This window comes from Tenrec ecaudatus, chromosome 2, assembly GCF_050624435.1.
Source record: "Tenrec ecaudatus isolate mTenEca1 chromosome 2, mTenEca1.hap1, whole genome shotgun sequence".
Classification (NCBI taxonomy): domain Eukaryota; kingdom Metazoa; phylum Chordata; class Mammalia; order Afrosoricida; family Tenrecidae; genus Tenrec; species Tenrec ecaudatus.
This window is the reverse complement of record NC_134531.1, coordinates 126,920,247-126,939,063: the sequence shown is the minus strand read 5'-3', so window position 1 is coordinate 126,939,063 and position 18,817 is coordinate 126,920,247. Positions and strand designations below refer to the sequence as shown.

At 45.8% G+C, this 18,817-nt stretch overlaps 1 protein-coding gene across 2 annotated transcripts in view; it reads right to left on the bottom strand.

The window, feature by feature from the left end:
• PRDM6 (PR/SET domain 6) overlaps positions 1–18,817 on the bottom strand; it is a 142,329-nt gene that overhangs the window by 34,284 nt on the left and 89,228 nt on the right. For both annotated transcript variants that reach the window (XM_075541445.1, XM_075541444.1), the window contains exons 5-6: positions 14,832–15,174; positions 5,522–5,698 (exon numbers count right to left, since the gene is read on the bottom strand). In XM_075541445.1, coding sequence (XP_075397560.1) covers positions 5,522–5,698; positions 14,832–15,174 — 520 coding nt within the window. The remainder of the gene's footprint in view (positions 1–5,521; positions 5,699–14,831; positions 15,175–18,817) is intronic.

The following is an 18,817-nucleotide window of genomic DNA, read 5'->3' as shown; positions in this document are numbered from 1 at the left end:
TAGTGCCATCTGCTCAGCTAGAGTGAGGAAAAATGCACAGAGATGTGTGGAAATTACCTTAGCTTCAGTTCCTATCCCAGAAATTGCCATCTTCTTGAGAAGATGCGGAGTTGCGAGAATACACATCGTGTGTTTGTGGAAGCGAGAGAAGCTAGGTATAAAAATGTTTCTCTCTTTTTTAAATATGGGAAAGGTCTTGGTTTTTTGTTACTATCTTCCATTTCAGAAAATTTCTCTTCATTAACTATGTCCATAGTTTAATGAAACTCATCAAAACTGAAGTGCCTAAGTGCTAGCATGTCAGATCCCTGGCTTCAGGCATTTAGCATATAATTAACACTAAATAACAATCCCAAACACATGATTGGGTGTAGGTGTGTGTAAGCCTGGGTTCGTGTGGAGCAATGCACTAAGACAAGAAGCCCTGCTGCCCAAAGGCTGCTTCCCAAAAGTCTGTCAGTTTGAACCCATCGGCAGCTCTGTGGGAGATGAAACCTCCCAGATCACCCATGGGAGCAGTTCTAGTCTGTCCTGTGGGTGCCTGTTCCTGTGGGTGCCTGTGGGTCGCACTGCAAAGCCATCAACAACACTTGAACCCGAGGGAAATAAAGGTGTGAGCAAACGAGAGTGGAAAAAGGACGGGCGCCTGCACACAGAGAGCTTCCCTTGGCATCGGGGTCGACCCCACAGCCTGGGAGCAACACTGCAGGAAGACGCGAGAGGCAAGTCTTCCAGATCTTTCAGCAGAGTGTCTCCAACTTCCTAACGGCATGGGAGATCTCATTAGATTCGATTTCCTTTTAGGTTTGAGTTCATTGTTTGCTACTTGCCATTTCTGATTGGATGATATGCACAAGATCCTTAACAACTGCCACCTGAGACTGACAGATGAGCAATACCATAGAAAGTTATGGTCCGGGGAGAAACTGAGGCATGCTTTCTGTGCCTCTACAATCACACAACACTCACAGAAAGGAGCCAAATGGCGCTGGGCCTCGCACACAGGATATGCTCAATGTATATTTGTTTTGAATTCTGTCTAGATCTTGTTCAAGCATCAGTGGTCCTCGGGGATTTCCTCTCGCTTTTATACCAAGCCCAAACTGCCTTTAGGTGAAGCAAAGCTCAAATGATGGGTGGCCCCTCCTATTTCTAACAAAGTTGAAGAGAAGGATGTCTCCTGAGGACTGCCCTGGCTTGCTCTGACAGCTTCCACGAGCAGAACCAGGCACCAAGCAACCCAGAATGAGCCCCCCAGACAGATAGCTCAGCCTACCGGGATCTTGAGAGATTGCTTTGAATGACAGAGAAGAAAGGAGTCCTCACTAGGAAGATTTTTTTGACTGACAATTTTCCCTTTCCCTCCTTCCCTCCCACCGGTCTTCTGTCTCTTTCTTCTTTTTGGCAATAAAGTGATTGGCAATTGCTGTTTTAAGAATTGACTTGTGTTTGTTCCTTGTTCTCCATGGCTTCTCGTTTCATAGCTCCACCCCAAAGCCAAGACCTCCAATCTGAAGCTTCCATGTTGAATTTACCTATGTGCTCATTTACACAAGGAAGTCTATGGCTCCAGCCTAGGTAAGGTGCTGACAAGCTGTGACCTGGGGATTTCAGCTAATCAGATTGGTGGGTCAACTCTGGCCTGGGACTCTGATCTTATACTGCCAAGTCTTTGCCAGCAGTCTTCAGTTGGCAATACTATCAGCTCTGCCTTGAAAAAATCACTTTTCAGGTGAGGATTTATAAGGACTTTCTCATTCCCTTGGGATTTTCCCCACTCCCCAAATTCTATATAGGCACCCTATCCCTGTGTGGACGGGACAATAGTGGGGATACGTCATCTACAAGATTATTTCTTTGCAACGTCCTTTAAGTCCATACCCATCAGTTGAAGTCGTTGTACAATTAACTGTTGTGCAAAACCCATTTCAGAAACCAGTTTTTGGGGGGAATGTTTGTTTTATATGTGTGTAACAGGATATCTTCATAATATATACAATTGCCCACAGGATAGATATCCATGAACTATGGTTGGAAATTTCCCAAACTCCCTTGGGACCATTCAATCCTAAAAGACCGAGTTGTATACACTAAAGGATTAACTTTCTGTTTCCTAGAAGCCATTCAAATCGTGTACTTTTAACATAAGCATGCACTCGACTGTCCCCTGGGAAGGTCGATGTGATAAGTACAAGGGGCAAGCCTCCAGCATGTGGCTGTCTTGATCTGAGCCGGAGCTGAGGCATGAAAACGGGCACAGAGAAACCAACCCAACCCACCTGGTGGTTCACTTTAATCGCCAAGGAAATTATGTGATAGTCAGAGAAAAACACTGTTGTCAAAAACAAAAACCCACCACAATCACTAAAGCCCTTCAAAGATTGATCTGATGCATTTCAAATTAAGTTAAAATGGCAACTCTATTGGAAACATGACAAAAGGAGGATGCTAAAGGGAAAAAGTTGAGTAGAGTCAACGAGGTTACACATAAGTAACACCTTAACATTAACAGAAATCTATTTCCCATCTTAACCCTGAAACCTCTTCAATTAATTACTAAAATCTATTTACACAGCGACAAGATAAAAATCAATCCGATTCCTGGCACTATCTGTCTGGCCGCCCTCTCTCTTATAAGTGGCCAGGGGGGATGCGCTCAGTTCTCTGGCAACTCGGCTTTTGGGCAGCTCTCTTGCTCCGAGGTGTGGAAAATGTATGAGTTTCTTCCTCTGCATCCAGAGGCGTGGTGAAGGCAGACTGTGAAACCCAGACAGTCGGGATAAGGACAGTGGCAGAGTTCACTGGGGAGGTTGTGCTTGGATTGTGCTAGTCCACTGGGTATACCTTAGAGCGATTAGAACAGAGTCTGCCCCTCGGGCTAGCTTGGCTGGCCAAAGCAGGTGAGACCTGGGAGCCGACTGTGCCCTGTCAGCTAGGTGGACAAGCTGCATCCAAGTATACAGACAAAAGTGTCACTACGTGTATTGTTAATTCATAATACAAATTAAGCCCCGGTGGAAGAGAGTAAAGAATGATGAACTAGCCAAATAAAAAACAAACCAGCTGCCACTGAGTTCATTCTGAATCATGAAGGCCCATGTGCTGCGGCGTAGACTTTGTCCCATGGGATTTTCACACCTGTGTCCTTTCAGGAGCAAGTAAATCCCCACACCTTTCTTCCCAGGCACCTCTGGGTGGACTCAAACCCATCTTTTTTGGTTAAATAACCCTTTGCTTTACTCTCTGTGGGGCTTAAAACTCACTGCCATCGACTTAATGTCTACTCACAGCGACCCTTTAGGACAGAGCAGAACGGCCCTTGTGACTTTCTAAGACTGTAACTCTTTATGGGAGTAGAAAGCCTCGTCTTTTTCCTGTGGAGCCACTGGTGGTTTTGAACTGCTGACCTGGTGGATCACAGCCCAACGAGTAATCACTATGCAATCTGGACTCCTTTTGTGACCTAAGGACTCCAGAATGACGAATAAACCATCCACGAAGGCACTGCCATTGAGTCAATTCCAACTCATAGTGACCCTACAGGACAGAGTGGAACTACACTGTAGGGTTTCCGTGGATGTAAATCATTATGGTAGCTGACTGCCTCATCTTTCTCTCATAGGGTAGTTGGTGGGATTCGAGCACTGACCTTGAGGCTAGCAGTTCAATGCTCACCCCTGCCCCCAGGCATACTCCTTTAGAATGGCAATTAAAACCAAACCCAATGCCATGAGTCATTGCCAACTCGTCGTAACCCTATAGGGCAGGGCAGAACTGCCCCCGGTGGGTTTCTGAGACCCTCTACTAGAGTAGAAAGCCTTGTCCTTCTCCACAGAAGCCACTGGGTATCTAATTTAAGGGCACCTGAATGAAGACGATCACCTTTTATATACTCATTCATCGGCTAGCAGAGGTACTCAGGAACCAGATCAACCACACTCTCAAATCAAGTATCTCACCCAGAGGAGAGTGTGGTCTCAGACTGAAAGCGGCAGCTAGAGGTCTGCTGGAGCACACCATGCTAGATGGCTGTGGGCAAATCTTTAGGACGACTTCATGGTTGAGGCTGAACACTTCCTACTGCCTGACTCTGTTTCTCTCTTGCTGGATATTGTACTTAGAAGTTACAAAGGATGAACATTTTTGGATTTTTAATATTCCTTCTTACACAAGAAAAGCCAGTATAGCAAATAAGATGTAAGGCATTTGAACAGAACAAGCTGTAAAAACACCTCTGAGACCACTGACCAGTTGTATGTGCTGGCTTGCAGTACCAAGTCTTCCCACATGCTGTCTGAGCTGCCAGAAGTATCTCCTTCGTTGTGTATCCCACCTGATCATCCAACACACGTCTTACAAATCATCTCACCCAGAGAGCATTGACATCTTTATGTTACCCTGAAATATTGTATATACTTTATTGCTGTACTTTTCGCCCTATGCTTTCATGCTTGCTAATTAACAACTGGGTTTCCCCATAGATTATGAGGGCTCCAAAAACTGGAGCCAATCTGACTCACGTTTGTATCTCTTGTACCTAGCAGAATGCCTTGTACATGAGTTAGTGAGCAATAAACATTTGCTGAAGGAATAAATATATACACGGATGCATGCATGAATGAACACATAAGAAATGAGCAGACAATCTAATACAACTCAGACTTTTTTTTTCATGACTATGATATATCTAGAAACACAGGTGCCCTTATTGGGCCAAACCTCTTGAAATTCAATTCTACCTCTTCTCACATTTCTTGAATCCTCATGAACTTGGGCATGTCCTATGTCTTGGTTTATTTTAACAGCAACATGGTAATTCAGAGGTCCAAGAGATGCACTAAGAAGCCCCCAGTTGGCTGCTGTAACGTGTTGAACCTTCTATAATAGATAGGAAACAAGAGGAAATAGTTCATCTGAATCCTGAAAGGTTCGGGCTCCCCAAGAACTGATTATTCAGATGCCCTGAAATTTTGGCCACCTTTCTGAAGGTCATGGGCTTACTGGTGATGGCTGCCGGAACACCCTGTAGATCCTACCTCACATTCTAGAGGGACAGATCCTCTGGAACGAACAAGAACCTTCCAAAGTCCTCCTGGAGGACATCGTGCTTGGTAGAGAGTCAGCGAAAAGGAGGAAGCTCCGCAATGAGATGGCTTATCCCGGTGGCCACAGCAGTGGGCCCAAGCGTGACAACAGTTCTGAAGGGGACGCAGCGCCAGGCGCTGCTCTGCTCTGTCTACACGGCGCCGCTGCGAGTCGCGGTCCTGTGCATGGCACCTAACCACAACGAACCTCGTTTTCCGGACGGGAAAACACACCTAGCCCGGAATCTCCCGTCCCCAACTGCACCACCTGGAACACGACCAAGGCGTACGTTTCTGGTTACATTTCCCCAAGCGTTCGCCACGAAACCAGTCGGTGCCTCCGCCGCCTGGACGTGAACCTGCCAACGCGCCCTCTCCGCCGGTTGGTGGGCTGCCCACGGGTGAGGAGACAGCGAGGAGAAAGGCCCCTTACTCACTTGAAGGGCTTTTCTCCCGTGTGCGTTCGGATGTGGTTGTTGAGGGTGGTGGCCCCGGCGAAGGCACGCCCACAGTAGCCGCACTTGAAGGGCCGGTCGCTGGAGTGGGTGACCACGTGGTTCCTCAGCTCGGAAGGCTGGGAGAAGGACTGCGAGCAGTGGCCGCACTGGTAGGGTCTGCAACAGACAAGACACTGCCCTCAGCGGTTGCTGTGCCTCAGTGGGGGGCGGGGCGGGGGTGCAGGACGCCTGGGGGCCATTGGCTTGCTTTTCAAGATGGGCAGAGAGCTTTGGGCACCGGGTCCCCCTGCTTTCCGGGAGCTAAGAGCCGGGGCTGAGTCTCTCCAGGGAGGATCCCCTGGCAGGGTGGGTCACACCACGCCAATGCACCCCAAGTCCCCTCCTGGCCCAGGCGGAGGGCAGGCTTGTGCACGCGCTGAAGCATACACTTGACTAAGAAGCGGGTTAAGAGAAACGACGTCTTTGACTCTCGGGCTTCCATGGCCCTTTCAACTTTTCAAAGCGTATTAAAATCAGTTATCTAGTGTCATCTTAATCATCGCTGGACCAGGGGCAGCAGGTCTGATCTCCATAGGCTGAGGGTGAATTGTCCTCATAGGAAAGTAGGGCTTGATGTCAAGGTCACGCTAGGGCATTTGAATAAACGACAAATGAGAAACTGCCTGGGTGCTTCCACAAGTACTAAAGTAGATTGAGGGCTGTCGCTAGCCTCGGCCCCGGCATCGCACAACCACAGAGCACGCCGCTCTGGAAAAGAAACGGGGTTCTGAAAGGCACTGATGAATCCTAACTTCTCTTTCCTAGGTGCTCCTCTGACCCCACTTGACCCACGCTCTTGTTCTGGAACTCAGCTCCCAGTTTAATCTGATAGCAAGAAGGGTACCGAGCAGCCCCAACACAGTGAGCCACTACGCTCACAGAAGGGTGGGACTGGTGCAGAAGCAAAGGGAAGGAAGTTGTGACGAATACTTGATAATTAGCAGGATTACTAGAGAACGTGCTTTCCAGCCCATGAGAAGGAAATCAATTTGGGGTTTTCATAAAACAGATTAAAATTCTGTGTTCCCTACCAAAATTCTTCTGCTTCACTAAGCAGAATCTGGCCAGCGATAGAAAACCTGGAGAGTTTTCCGGCTTCGAAGCTACTTCACATCATTCCTTGTCAGGGCGCTCATTCGTTTGTCACATTTTTTTGTTACGGAATGAACACTGAATTGGTAGGGTGTGTGCAGTGTGAGGGACAGTCTCCGCCTGTGTGGAGCGCTGGCCTGTGGCCCAAACCTTCCGTGGCTGCGCTTAGAAAGCCAATGGCTAGAGCGGACTTAATTGTTTTACCTTTAACAAACACATCCGCTCCCAATGCCCAGAAACCAAAATGAAGGGTTAGGAGACAATGGTGGCCAAGCATGTACAACAATTCAATTAAGTGCAAAATAAAGTGTACCCTCTCATTTGTCAAGTGAAGGGCTTAATTGTGGCTACTTGCCTCACTGAACACAAATACTATTATTTTACCAGGCTTCAGCACACTGAGCACTGATTGTAGAATTTTTTAGCTTGATTAATAGTCCGGCATTGGTCAATAACTCAATACTATACAATTTTAATTACTTACATTTAGAAATCTATCTAACTGCTCTCAAACAAGTTTCAAAGAAATATTTAAGAGTCCTTGGTAAGGAGTTTATCAATCTTGACAAATTACACATGCGTTTTATTACCATGATAATATAATGCTTTGAAAGCCATTAAAATTATATGCAGATGAAAATGTCCTCCTGCCAAATTTGTTCTTCATAGTCAACATTAACCTTTTGTTGTGGGGTCCCTGAAAAAAATAATTCTCTCAGAGGTAATATTTTAGTGTTATTGAAAATTATAAACAAAATAATATATTAGTATATGCTATATCCACTGACAATTGATTTTCTAATAGTGAAGGGACCATTAACATTTATTAGCCTCTGGTTATCTATTTTTAATAGCTATCACAATAAACAATAAGCCACTAACTAAAACCAATAAATCTTTTCTTTTTTTCTAACACTGCTGTCAAAAGTTGGGGTGATTTATTTCCTATAGTCAGAAGTCAATCCATTCTTTTTATGTTAATACAGTGGCAAAGACTTTACATATCAAGGAGCAGAAATACCCACAGAGAAGCTTAGGTTGAATTTGTACATCATGATAATACCAACATGTAGTTAATAGGATTCTAAAACATCACCTTTGCCCAAGAAGTGCTTGCTAGGAATTCAGTTCCCGGTGGCACTTTTTAAAACTTGGCAGAACTCAACTTGAGTAAATGCTTGAATAAATGGAAGGATCTAGATTAGGGAAAGTGAGTGTGCTTCAGCCCCTAGCCTCTGTCAGCTGAAGAACTTGTCCAAGCCACGCAGATTCCCTAAACCATTTTCTCACCTACTTGGCCAGGAAGGTGGCCAGAAATAGATGGTGTCTCCCGCTCTTTCACACACTCTTCCTGCTTCTCCGATAATCAGCAAACGTGCACGGCCTGAGCACCTACCTGTCCAGGACACACCTCACAAGAGACTCCATCAACAATAGGACCCCCTCTTCGATCATTGGTACCACCCAACTCAGTGTCCACAGAGCTTTCTGTGAGTGTGTGGTTGGGTTTGCAGGTGCTACTTAAAACAGAGTTTAAATTCATTTGCAAACAGTTGAGAACACAAAGCTACAAGTAAATCGCATACCAAATCGTAGAATCAAACCTTATTTTAATTGATCTCAAAAAGCAAAGTGAGACATCTTTATTCTTAAGTATCTCAAAGAGTAAGATTTTACATGTTATGATTGTAGTCACCTTCACAGAAACTCATTTGATGTGGAATTAGAGCTACAAGAAGGAGTCAAAAAGTATTGCTACCCGGATTCCAATTCCTACATGCATGGGTTTATTTCAAACAAAGCTTGGTTAAACGTGCTTCTTCAACCAGTTGATGAGCTCTCTCAATTATAACCTGTCTTAGTCTTATTAGGGGACCTTCAAAAAAGGCAACATCAAAAGAGTGGCTTCAGAAGGGATCTGCTGAACCAGTTAAACTAAAGGCAGAGAGGGCAATTCAAAATGGGATGCTGACTGTTTCTTGGAGTTCCAAGGGCACCATCATATTGATAGACCACCCCCTCCCCAACACACACACACAGGACATAGGATAACCGGGATAGCTTATGGTAAAGAATTTTTAAGGGCATTGAAAACTACATTGGTGGGGGAAAGGCCAGGAAAGGCTGACAATTTTGTCTTTTCCATCATGACAAAGGCCCTGCTCACTCCTGGCAGGTAGCAAGGGTCATCCTACTAGAATTTTGTTGGAGATCCTCCCCCCACCCATGGTATAGGAGCAGAGAATTCTCCAGGGAGGGGTTAGAGAAAGGAAGACACTGCCATCTGAAGTGTCTAGACTTAGGTGGAGGATGTCGTTGAGAAACAACAGCTTCACATTTTGAAATGCATGCTTAATAATGGTTTCTATGATTTTATAGCAACACTTCTTTTTGGCTTATCCCCATAAATCAAATAGTGTGTCCTATTTCCCAGTGTAGTAACAAATCATTTTTCTCAGCCTGGACATTTAAGGGAAGTTAAACATGAGAAAGTCCAGAAGCTGCACTGTGAGTAGATAAGACTCCTTTAAACTCTTCTCGTACTTTCAATATATTTTTTAAAGTGAATTTTTAAAAACCCGCAAATATTTTCAACTTTGTATGTCTAGGACTTCCTCTGAATACATAAAAATACATTGGAGACAGACTGAAATCCTCAAGCTCAAGAACAGAACTTTGAAAACTTATCACCAGTCTGGAAACTCAGGCATGACAGCTTTAAAGACTACAGGCCGTAAGACTTCGTGATTCAGTGTAGGCTTCTCCTAAACTAGACCAGTTGCTGTGCAGTCGATTCCAAGTCATGGCGAGCCCCTGCAGGTCAGGTTGGAACCCTTCTGCACCGAGTTTTCAAGGCAGAAGCCCTTCGGAAAACTGATCTATAGGCTTTTCCCTTGAGTGGACTCAAGGCACCACCTTTACGTTCAGAACCAAGTGCTTAACTGTTTGCAAGGCCCAAGGCGTCAGGGGCCTTACCAGAATTGCCTTCCCTCCTCTGCATATCCAACTGAATGGTCTTCCAGGCATAGAATTCATTACCATTGTCCAGCTTTTTATTCTGATGACTCATTTTCCCCATTTGTTTTTCCAGGGCGGTCTCCTAGAAAAGCAGGACTTAACGGATCAAAGTTTAGGGGACACTTCATTTCCACTCCAGACTGACCAGGCAGGCAGCAGATCCTGTCCCGCTGGGCTGTGTCCTACCGGAAGCAACCTGGGAGGACCATGCCCTGAAGGGCTCTGGTTAACTACTCTCTCCAGGAGCTGACGTCACTGCACACCTGAGGGGGTGTATCCTTTCTAAAAACACTCGTGGCCACACACACACAATGGCTCACTCTTCTCAAAGCAACAGAAACGAGCACGCCTCTCCGAGAGATCACGTCTGACCCTCCGAAAGAGCTATGGCTTTTGCGCTAGTGGAGCTCTCTCGCACTGTTGTCTAAGGGAACGGCTTCTGCAATGACCCAATCCAGGAGCCACGAGTTACGTGCAGCTGCTGAACACGTGAAATGCAGCTAGGACCGCGGAGAAATGAAGCATTGTTTTACTTAATTGCGGTTCATTAAAAGTCAAATGACCTCGTGTGTCTAGTTCCAACACAAAAATGTCCAGTGCCATGAACAGCGAGTAGATGCTCCATACTCAGGAAAGAAAGAGCTCCAAATTCAAAAACGAGCAGGCAGCGCCGGGTGGACAGAAAGCCGTAAAATGATTTGGAACATCCCCTCGTATTTTCTGTGCTCGACAACGCCTCGGCCGAGGACCGCTCCAGTAAAATGTGCAATTCATTTGCTTTGAGTCTGTAATTGGTTTGGGAAATGCAGAGGAAAAGGATGAAACATTTAACACAATTAAGTGTCTTTTGGTCTCAAATTATTAAGCCTTCTTTGCGTTTTACTTCATGGCAAGAAAGCCTCCGGGACAGAAGCTGTTCTGTTCAGGCCTCAGTCTCTCCTTGTTCCTCTGCAGCCAGGCCAAGCGCAAACCTCCAGAGGCTGCAGAGGGAGCACGGCCCCGGTCACTGCTGACTGTGTGGAGTGGGGAGCGTGAGGAGAAAGAGATTTTCAAGAAAGCTACAAAAATGAGGAGCCAAAGGGCCTGGAAAATGCCGAAAGCTAAAAAGAAGATAACCTTCACACTTGAAGGGGGATAAAAAGAAAGAACGAACTGTAGGACACAGAATAGGGCCCATTCCAAAGAAGTTGTTATGGGGATGGGTTATCTCCAGGCTCCTCCCACCAAACAGTAGAGTCACTTTCCATTCAGGTACCAACATCCCATTACAAACCAGGGGGCTTGAAACAGCTGCCCGCAGCTCATGGCGTCCGTCTGGGATGCTGAAAGCAGGCTTTCCCCGGCTGGCCCAAACAATCAAAAGGGAGTAAAGGAGAGGATGCAAACTCAACAAAGATAAGCATCCCTAAAACACTTTCTGCGGAAAAGAAAAGAACATACTTTCATCAGAAAATAATCCACTGTGACTGACAACCGGCTTTGCTTACCCCTTTCTGGAGCCCCCCAATGGGACTGTTGGGAGTTTCTGCAGCAGAAAAAAAAAGAGAGAAAGAGAGAGAGAAGGGATTTCTAACTCCTGGTTCAAGCACAGGTGAGGCAAGCTGCCCTGGCCTAGGCAGTAAATACGGTTATGCAAAGCCCCAAGCATTCACGAAGTCCCTAAACACAATCTTGGTTGTTTTAGGTTCCAGTTGCTTCTTCCTTCTGAATTTGATCAGGAAAAGGAAAAATCAATACCCTGGAGAGAAGGAGGAAGAGATATTCATTTTTTTCAGTTTCATGTGAACAAATTAAAAGCAGGAAAGGAGCCTTCTGCAGCTCCTGGCCCCTTTGGAGTGTGTTTTCCTCTTTGGGGCGGATTCCCACCTTGGGAGTCACACAATTCCCCCTCTGCATGCAGGTGACTGGCACAGCAGTGGGGCATGGTGATGTTTTTCAAAGACAGCCAAACTGTTAGTTGAACACTGTTTGACTGTTTCTGATGGAAGGGGAGCAAGCCGGCAAGGACTAAACGCCAGCGGATCTACGGAGCCCACCTTGAAGGCTTACAAGAAGGCCCGGACGACGAATGTGCTCCGGTCCTTTCTAGAGGCCTCATCTGAACATAATTCAGGACAGATTCCCAGCAAACGTCAGTGATTCGAATGTCTTAGTGTTCAAAAGTCCACAGCAACTTCCCTCTTTTCAGAGGGAAAAAAAAGTGTGTACCACAGCCCTGAATCCAGGATAAAGTGCAGGAATCTGCTTTTGCAGCTTCCTGGGATCCGTAGAGTGCTCTCCCTCCCCCACCCCCAGGGAGTGATCTCGCCCTCTCTGGGAGGCACTGTGGTACAGTATAGAGTGCACTTTTTCACGCATCCTAAACATTTAAGAAGCACTTCCTGATGCAAAAAAAAAATACAATAGAATAATACACTAATAGTAATACTGATTTTTTGATGCACACCATAACAAATCGTTTATTATTACAAACCATTGTAGCTATCTAGAAATGTTAACATTACAGGATTTATGGGATTGATTTGTAACGACAGGCTGTACATGAGTCAGGGAGTCATATAATTGTGGGACTATATATATATGTGTGTATGTGTATAAAATGTTTCTGTCCCAACTTCCTGGTACAAAGGCAGAAATCCTAGGCTCTTAAACAAATAAACAAAATGAAAAGCTGCCCCAGTGCTGTATTCTCTAAAGCAAATCACTTCTCTAGAGCGAGTGAATCCAAGCGACTGCACATTGTTAGAGGTCATCTCCAGAAATCGTCTCAGCGATTCAAGCCTCTCCGCATCATTACTCATAAGTTGAGCACTTCGTGGAGCTGCCTAGAAGGGGGCTCATTTCTGAGGTCACTCTTTGTTTTAATTTATTCATGAACGATGGCCACCGCCTCTCATCTCCACCAACAAGCACAGGGATGGAGAACTCCTGGCCACAAAACCTTGAGGTATCTGTGTCACATAAGCCCACCAGGGATGGGGGTGGGGGGGTCTCATGCTACCTGCGGTTTTGCCAGTAATTCTAAATTTTCCTTAAATCAGCAGTTTGTCAACAATCATTTTGGGAAGTGTAGTTTGTACATGTACATTTTCTACACAGTTATTTTACAAAGAATACTTTAAGGGGACTTAGACCATAATGTAAATACGATTTTCTAAGTATAACTGGCGTCAAAGTAGTCTGCTTCAGTATCTATTTACGCTGCCATATTTCCATTCCCTTACATGACATTCAGCACCAAATCATGTCAAACTCAAAGCAGAGCTGGGGTTTGCAGAATTCACCCACTTCCACCCAAGAGTTTATGGTTCCTCACTTGTCCAGTTGCTGGGGTTGTGTCTACGATGAATCTTTGTACATAACAGCCTTCCGACTGCCCTCACTCTGTTTATCATGCACGCTTACAAGAAGCATATAGGAATGTATCATATATGTGGTTTTTTAAAAAAACAAACAAACATCAAAATGCTTTGCAAACTTAAAATAGTTTGCAAGGAAGGCAAACATTTAAAATCGCTCCTGAATGAGGAAGTACTTCCAAAATGTCTGCTATCACCTCTCCAGCCAATAGTGCTTCAGATGTGCAGAAATCTGTGGAGATTCCCACACAGAGGCCCTCTGGATGAAAGTGAAAGCTGTGACGACCCACAGCTGTCTGAGCAGCCCTCAGGTCAATGCCTCAGCGTTCTCTTCAGCCATGTCTGACCTGAAGCACCTTCCTCCTCGAAGAGCACCAGAAGGCGCACCCATACATATAAATGCGCATAAAAACTAAAAACAAAAGAAAGCCGGACTCGCTGTCTCTCCCCCAGTCAATTCTGCCGCCTCCTCACCCTTCCAGGAGCGCCTAGAACTGCCCCTGTGGGTTTCTGAGACTGTCGTCCTCTACAGCAATGGAAAGCCTCGACTTCCTCCCACAGAGCAGCTGGTGGTTTCAAACTGCTGACCTTGTGGTGAGCATCCCAACTAGTAGCCCAATATGCCACCAGGGTTCCTGGTATAAATGCACATATGTCCTCTAAAATGAATTATTATTATTTGAGAAGCTAGTCACCACCCCCATTTCCACCACACTCCATCCTTGCCATCGGTGCATGACTCTTCCAGGCATAGTGCTATGTCCTGCAGAATGAGGACAGGAGAGCTGGTCTATATTACCAGACAAGGAGAACGAAGGGTCTTGCTTAAGGTTAATCAGTGGCAAGATTAAGAAATCTTTCAGCACTCCTGCTACTAAAGCTTCTATTCTAGTTGCAAATATTTTCTGTTTTATATTCAAAGTGCATTTTCAGTGCTATTCTTAGACATTTTCATTTTAATCAAATTTTCCTAGGACATGGAGAAGAGATAAAACACAAGCAAGCCTTCTGTTATTGAATTAATCTGATTTTTGTCTTTCGTGCTGCCACCTATCAAGACTGTCGAATAAACCAGTTTTGATTCATAAATAATAGTTCCATTATATCTACTGTGCCACTCGTCAGAGCACCTGAAATTTTAATTCACTTGTTCAGCTAAATTTCATCCTCAGTTCATGGCCATAAAATTCCTTATTGACAAACTTTCAAACCAACTTTGACTCTGAGGTATCTAGTCAACATTTTTCTTCTGTGTGGATATTAGTTTATTGAATAAGTGGCATCTGTTTTCCTCCACATCACTAGCAGAGTAGGTATTTCCTTTTGACAGCTCCACAGGATTTATGGGTTTGCATGCTCTGAAGAAAAATTGTACTAAGCAAAAAATTCCAATTCATTACCTCTTCGTACTTAATTAAGTTCATACCCACGGCACACTGGAGGTGAACCCTGAAATGACTGGGACAGCAGCAGGCAGTCAGCTATATTATCTTTGGAAGACAGAGAGGATTCTAATTATCCTGACCTCATTTTTCCATCTCTGATATTCATAAATGTTCCTCCTATGTTGCTCCCCTGTAGACTAAGAAAGAACTGTCTCCTAAGCCCGGGCAGATTCCTCTTCGGTGCCCAAGCCCATGGGAGCAGCTGGGGTTGGGGGTGGGAGTTAGCGTTACTCTCTGACCTTCCAGAACACACACCCTTCTCATCACGGGCTTCTGCAATGCGAGCCGCGGGCCTCCCTAAGCAAACACCCCGAGGGCCCCGGGGTCCAGCGTTACCTGTCGGGGTTCTGCGTGCACACGTGCATCTGTAAGAGGATGCGCTGCGTGAAAGTCTTGAAGCACTGCCCGCATTTCCAGAGGTGCCAATCACTGAACTCCGAATGGAGCTGGCTGGTGGAAGTGGGGCTTGCGAGAACGCGCTGGTTTTTCACGTTGATTTGGTTGAATCCTGGTTCCATGGGCCCAGACTTATCCAGGAGCGCGAAGTTCCTGCTGCACGGTGTCTGTGGGAAGACGACAGAGCGCTGCTGGGTGGCCGGGGACAGTTTGCTGCTCTTGCTGAAGGGCTGCAGGGCGTCTTGTCTGCACATGGCTTCCATTACCGTGGAAGGGACATTTACTAGGGAAACAGCAGTAATTTTAGACCATCAGTTTTACTAGGCCTTAACATAAGAAAAATAATTTGCTTTTCAATTCCATGAAATCAACATTTTTAAAACTTGTTTTTCTGGTCTCAGAATTAACGTAAGAGCCCACAGCTGGTGACTATGGTCAGAAATCAATATATCATCCAATGCTTAGCTATTTGGCACTAGAATTGATCTGACGTGCTCTTTGCCCTTATGGAGTTCAGCTGAGCCCCGAGAGGGCGAGACTCCATCATGCGCTTCCTTCTGCTCTGCCCTTGGGGTCTTGAAGGCATTCGCTGGGAGGCACAGCCTGGGAGGGGTGGGCGGGGAGCAAGGAGGTGGTCTTGAGCAGAGCAGAAAAGGTGAATTCCACTTAGCTACATAGGCCTTTCACCTTCCTTCCCAGCACCCAAGAGCTATTCAAGAGAAAGGCAGGCTGCAGACGAGAGGGGTGATGGGGAAGACAGCCGGAGCCAGGGCCTGTCTGCTGCCACGCGGGTGGCATAATGAGGAGACAGCTGACTGGGCAGGCATGGATCTGGACACTGTGGGGATAAGGGGATCCGGGGTGGGCAGGTCTCTGAGGGCTTTAAAAGTGCAAAAGGACACATGAGAAAAAACAGAAGAACACCGGGAAAAAAAAGATGACTGTACCCAGAGGGTTGGGGTGTGTCGTGGCTTGGAAGCAGGGTGCACAGTGGGTAAGGTGAGAGGGGGAGCCTGCAGGGACCAGGGGGAGTCAAAGAATGTAAAGTTTCCAGAGTGGCCAAGCAGGAAGAAACCAGAGAGACTGAAGGTGTTCAAAAGGGTGAATGGCCTGAAGACAGCTGCCCGGAAGCAACAGAATGAAGCAAACTAACTAAGGCCGTTGGTCAGTGGCTCACGGCACAAGGAAGACCGCACGTGCACTGTGAGGGCTCGTCCTGCCGCGCCCGGCCACCAAGAAGCCTCTCACGGAGGGAAGAGACACATGCCTTCAATGGTGCCCAGGGGATGCATGGGACAGGAGCGGGCTGCAGGGGCTCAGGGTTTGAGGGAGCAAGTAGGCATCCTAGGTGGGGCACATGAGGATTGCTGCCCCTGTTGGTTGGAATCCTGGGAGGATGACTAAGTTTCTGTATGCCTCAGTTTCCTTATCTGTAAAATGGGGACAGTGTGACAATAATTATAAAAATAATGCCATGGTTTTTATGGGGCCACGACATGCTGCCTCCCCACGGTGCTCTTCTTCTTAGAACGCACGTGTTCCACTAGGTGGGTCCAATAAAAGGCAGGCTGTGTTTACAGGGCTTTGGTCCATCCTGTCTTGGAAGGGACAACAAAGCGAAAGAATGAGAGTTCCGGAAGGAGCCTAGAGACATGTTTTAAGTTCCCCAAGTGCTACAGTTATGCAATCAGGGTTGAAAGGTATGGATCAGATGTCGCCCTTTCTTATTCTGGACAGACCTGAGGCCCCCTAAGGTCCAGGAACTTGTCCGAGGGCACATGTTGAGGTAAGGACAGAGCCAGACTCCCCCACGCAGCCTGACTCCCAGGCCCCCCCAGGTTGCTGACCATGTTCCTAGATTGTCTATGCCCTGTAGCTGCAGTTCAAAATGAGCAAGAACAGTTTACAGTTCGTAAAGGGTTCATATGTGTGTGCCTAAACTCCATTAGCTGTAAAATGTACACACACACAAAGTGTACACACATATACTTATGAGGGGCTTTTAAAAGTTCGTGGAATTCCATTATCTTTTCATTTAATAATTTTCCATAAACTTTTAAAGCTTGATCTCTCTCTCTCTCTCTGTCTCTCTCTCTCTCTCTCTCTCTCACACACACACACACACACACACACACGCACGCACTCATTTCATTATTGTCATGTCAATTCCAATTCATAGCAACCCTTTAGGACTGAGTTAAATGACCTGCCAGGATTTCCAAAGGTGTACATCTTTTTGGAAGTAAATTGCTGTATCTCTTTCCTGCAGAGCGGCAGGTAGAATAGAACTGCTGGTCTTTTGGTTAGCAGCACAGCATTTTAACCACGAAGCCATGGGCGCTCATTAGAAAAAACAGTACTCAAATGGAGATACATATGCACATGTATGCGAAAGTCCACAGGGGGCCCCTGCGTGAACAAAGGGCTAACTCACTCAGCCGCTAACTGAAAGGCTGGAGATTCAAGTCCACCCAGAAGTGGTGCAGAAAAAGAGCCTGGCAATCCAATTCCCAAAAAATCAGCCAAGGAAAATTCTGTGGAGCATAGTTCTATTCCGAAATATGTGTGGCCTCCACATATTCAAATCTGATTTGAAGTTGGTTTGATAGCAGCTGGATGTACATATGCATACAGACCCATTCATGGATGTATGAATATATTCATATTTTACATATTGTTAGGTAGCATGAAGTTGGTTCCATTCCATTGGTTGTCCAGAGGGAGCCTGTGTGCAGCTGAAAGAAACACTGCCCAATGCTGTGTCCCCCTGGCAATTGCTACGTTTGGACCCATGGATACACCAGATGGCTTTGGCATATAAATGTGTACAATTTTCACTTCTGGGACACAAATATATATTCAATATGGAATTTGTGGGCATTTTTATCAACTCTCAAAAGGCATTTTATTCCACATCAGTTACTACTTTTTAAATAGATCATGGAGGATAAAGAGACTTATTCGTGTTCTGGCACTTGTTAACCGAAAGATAGAGAGCAGCATTGTCAGAGATCAGGCGAGAAGCCTACTCGCCCTGTGCTACTAACCAACCCGGAAGAAGCAAAGCACAGGGAGGCCTGTCAGTTGCCAGGTGACTCTAAGCTCTTGTGGGTCGGAGAAGCCAGTGGGCCAGGAAAGAGCCCCCAGGGGGAAGGCCCTGGGCCACGAGTGTCCTCGACACGCACAGGAGCGGAGAGAGCCGGCCCGAGCTGCTCGGTCGAGAAGAGGATTAAGAACCCTGCGGGTAAAAGAATACACAGGATGCTCCAAGGATAGGTTATAGACTCGGACTTCTTGCTCATTCCACTGGGACGTCATCTCCTACATGAATTTTCAAAACTTGCTAAGGTCAGGTACCTTTGATATTGAACAAAATAATCTGTGGGGCAAAAATTTTTGTAAGTTTAATGATGAAAGCCAAAATGATAATAAAGGGGAAAATCATACAAATCTGTACAATAATTCAGGATGTACGGGACCTGAATTCATGATAATAGTAACAACAGTAGTATTTAGGCAATAAGGACAGGGGTGATTGGAATAAGACCGCTCTATTATCTTCTTCCCTGAGGCAGCACCCAACAGATGCCGCATGTCTCTCGGCTCGCTGTAGTAACAACACTGGTCCCTACATCTTGCTTTTGGCACAATTCCTTACACTCGGGAGTCAATTCGATTCTAGGAAAGAAAAGTGGCAAATAATCCAAAGAGAAGGAAAAATAAGAATTGGAATAAACCATTTTCACAAAGCAACCATATTTGATCTTCAAATGGGTCTGTAGAACCTCTGCATGATTCCAGAGGTCTTACAAAGTAAGACTTTTAAAAACAACAAAAGATTCCTCTTCTTAAGTATCAACCTCATCGACTACGACCATCAAACTACTAACAAAATCAGGAAATGAGCAGAGAGGGAACAAGAGATG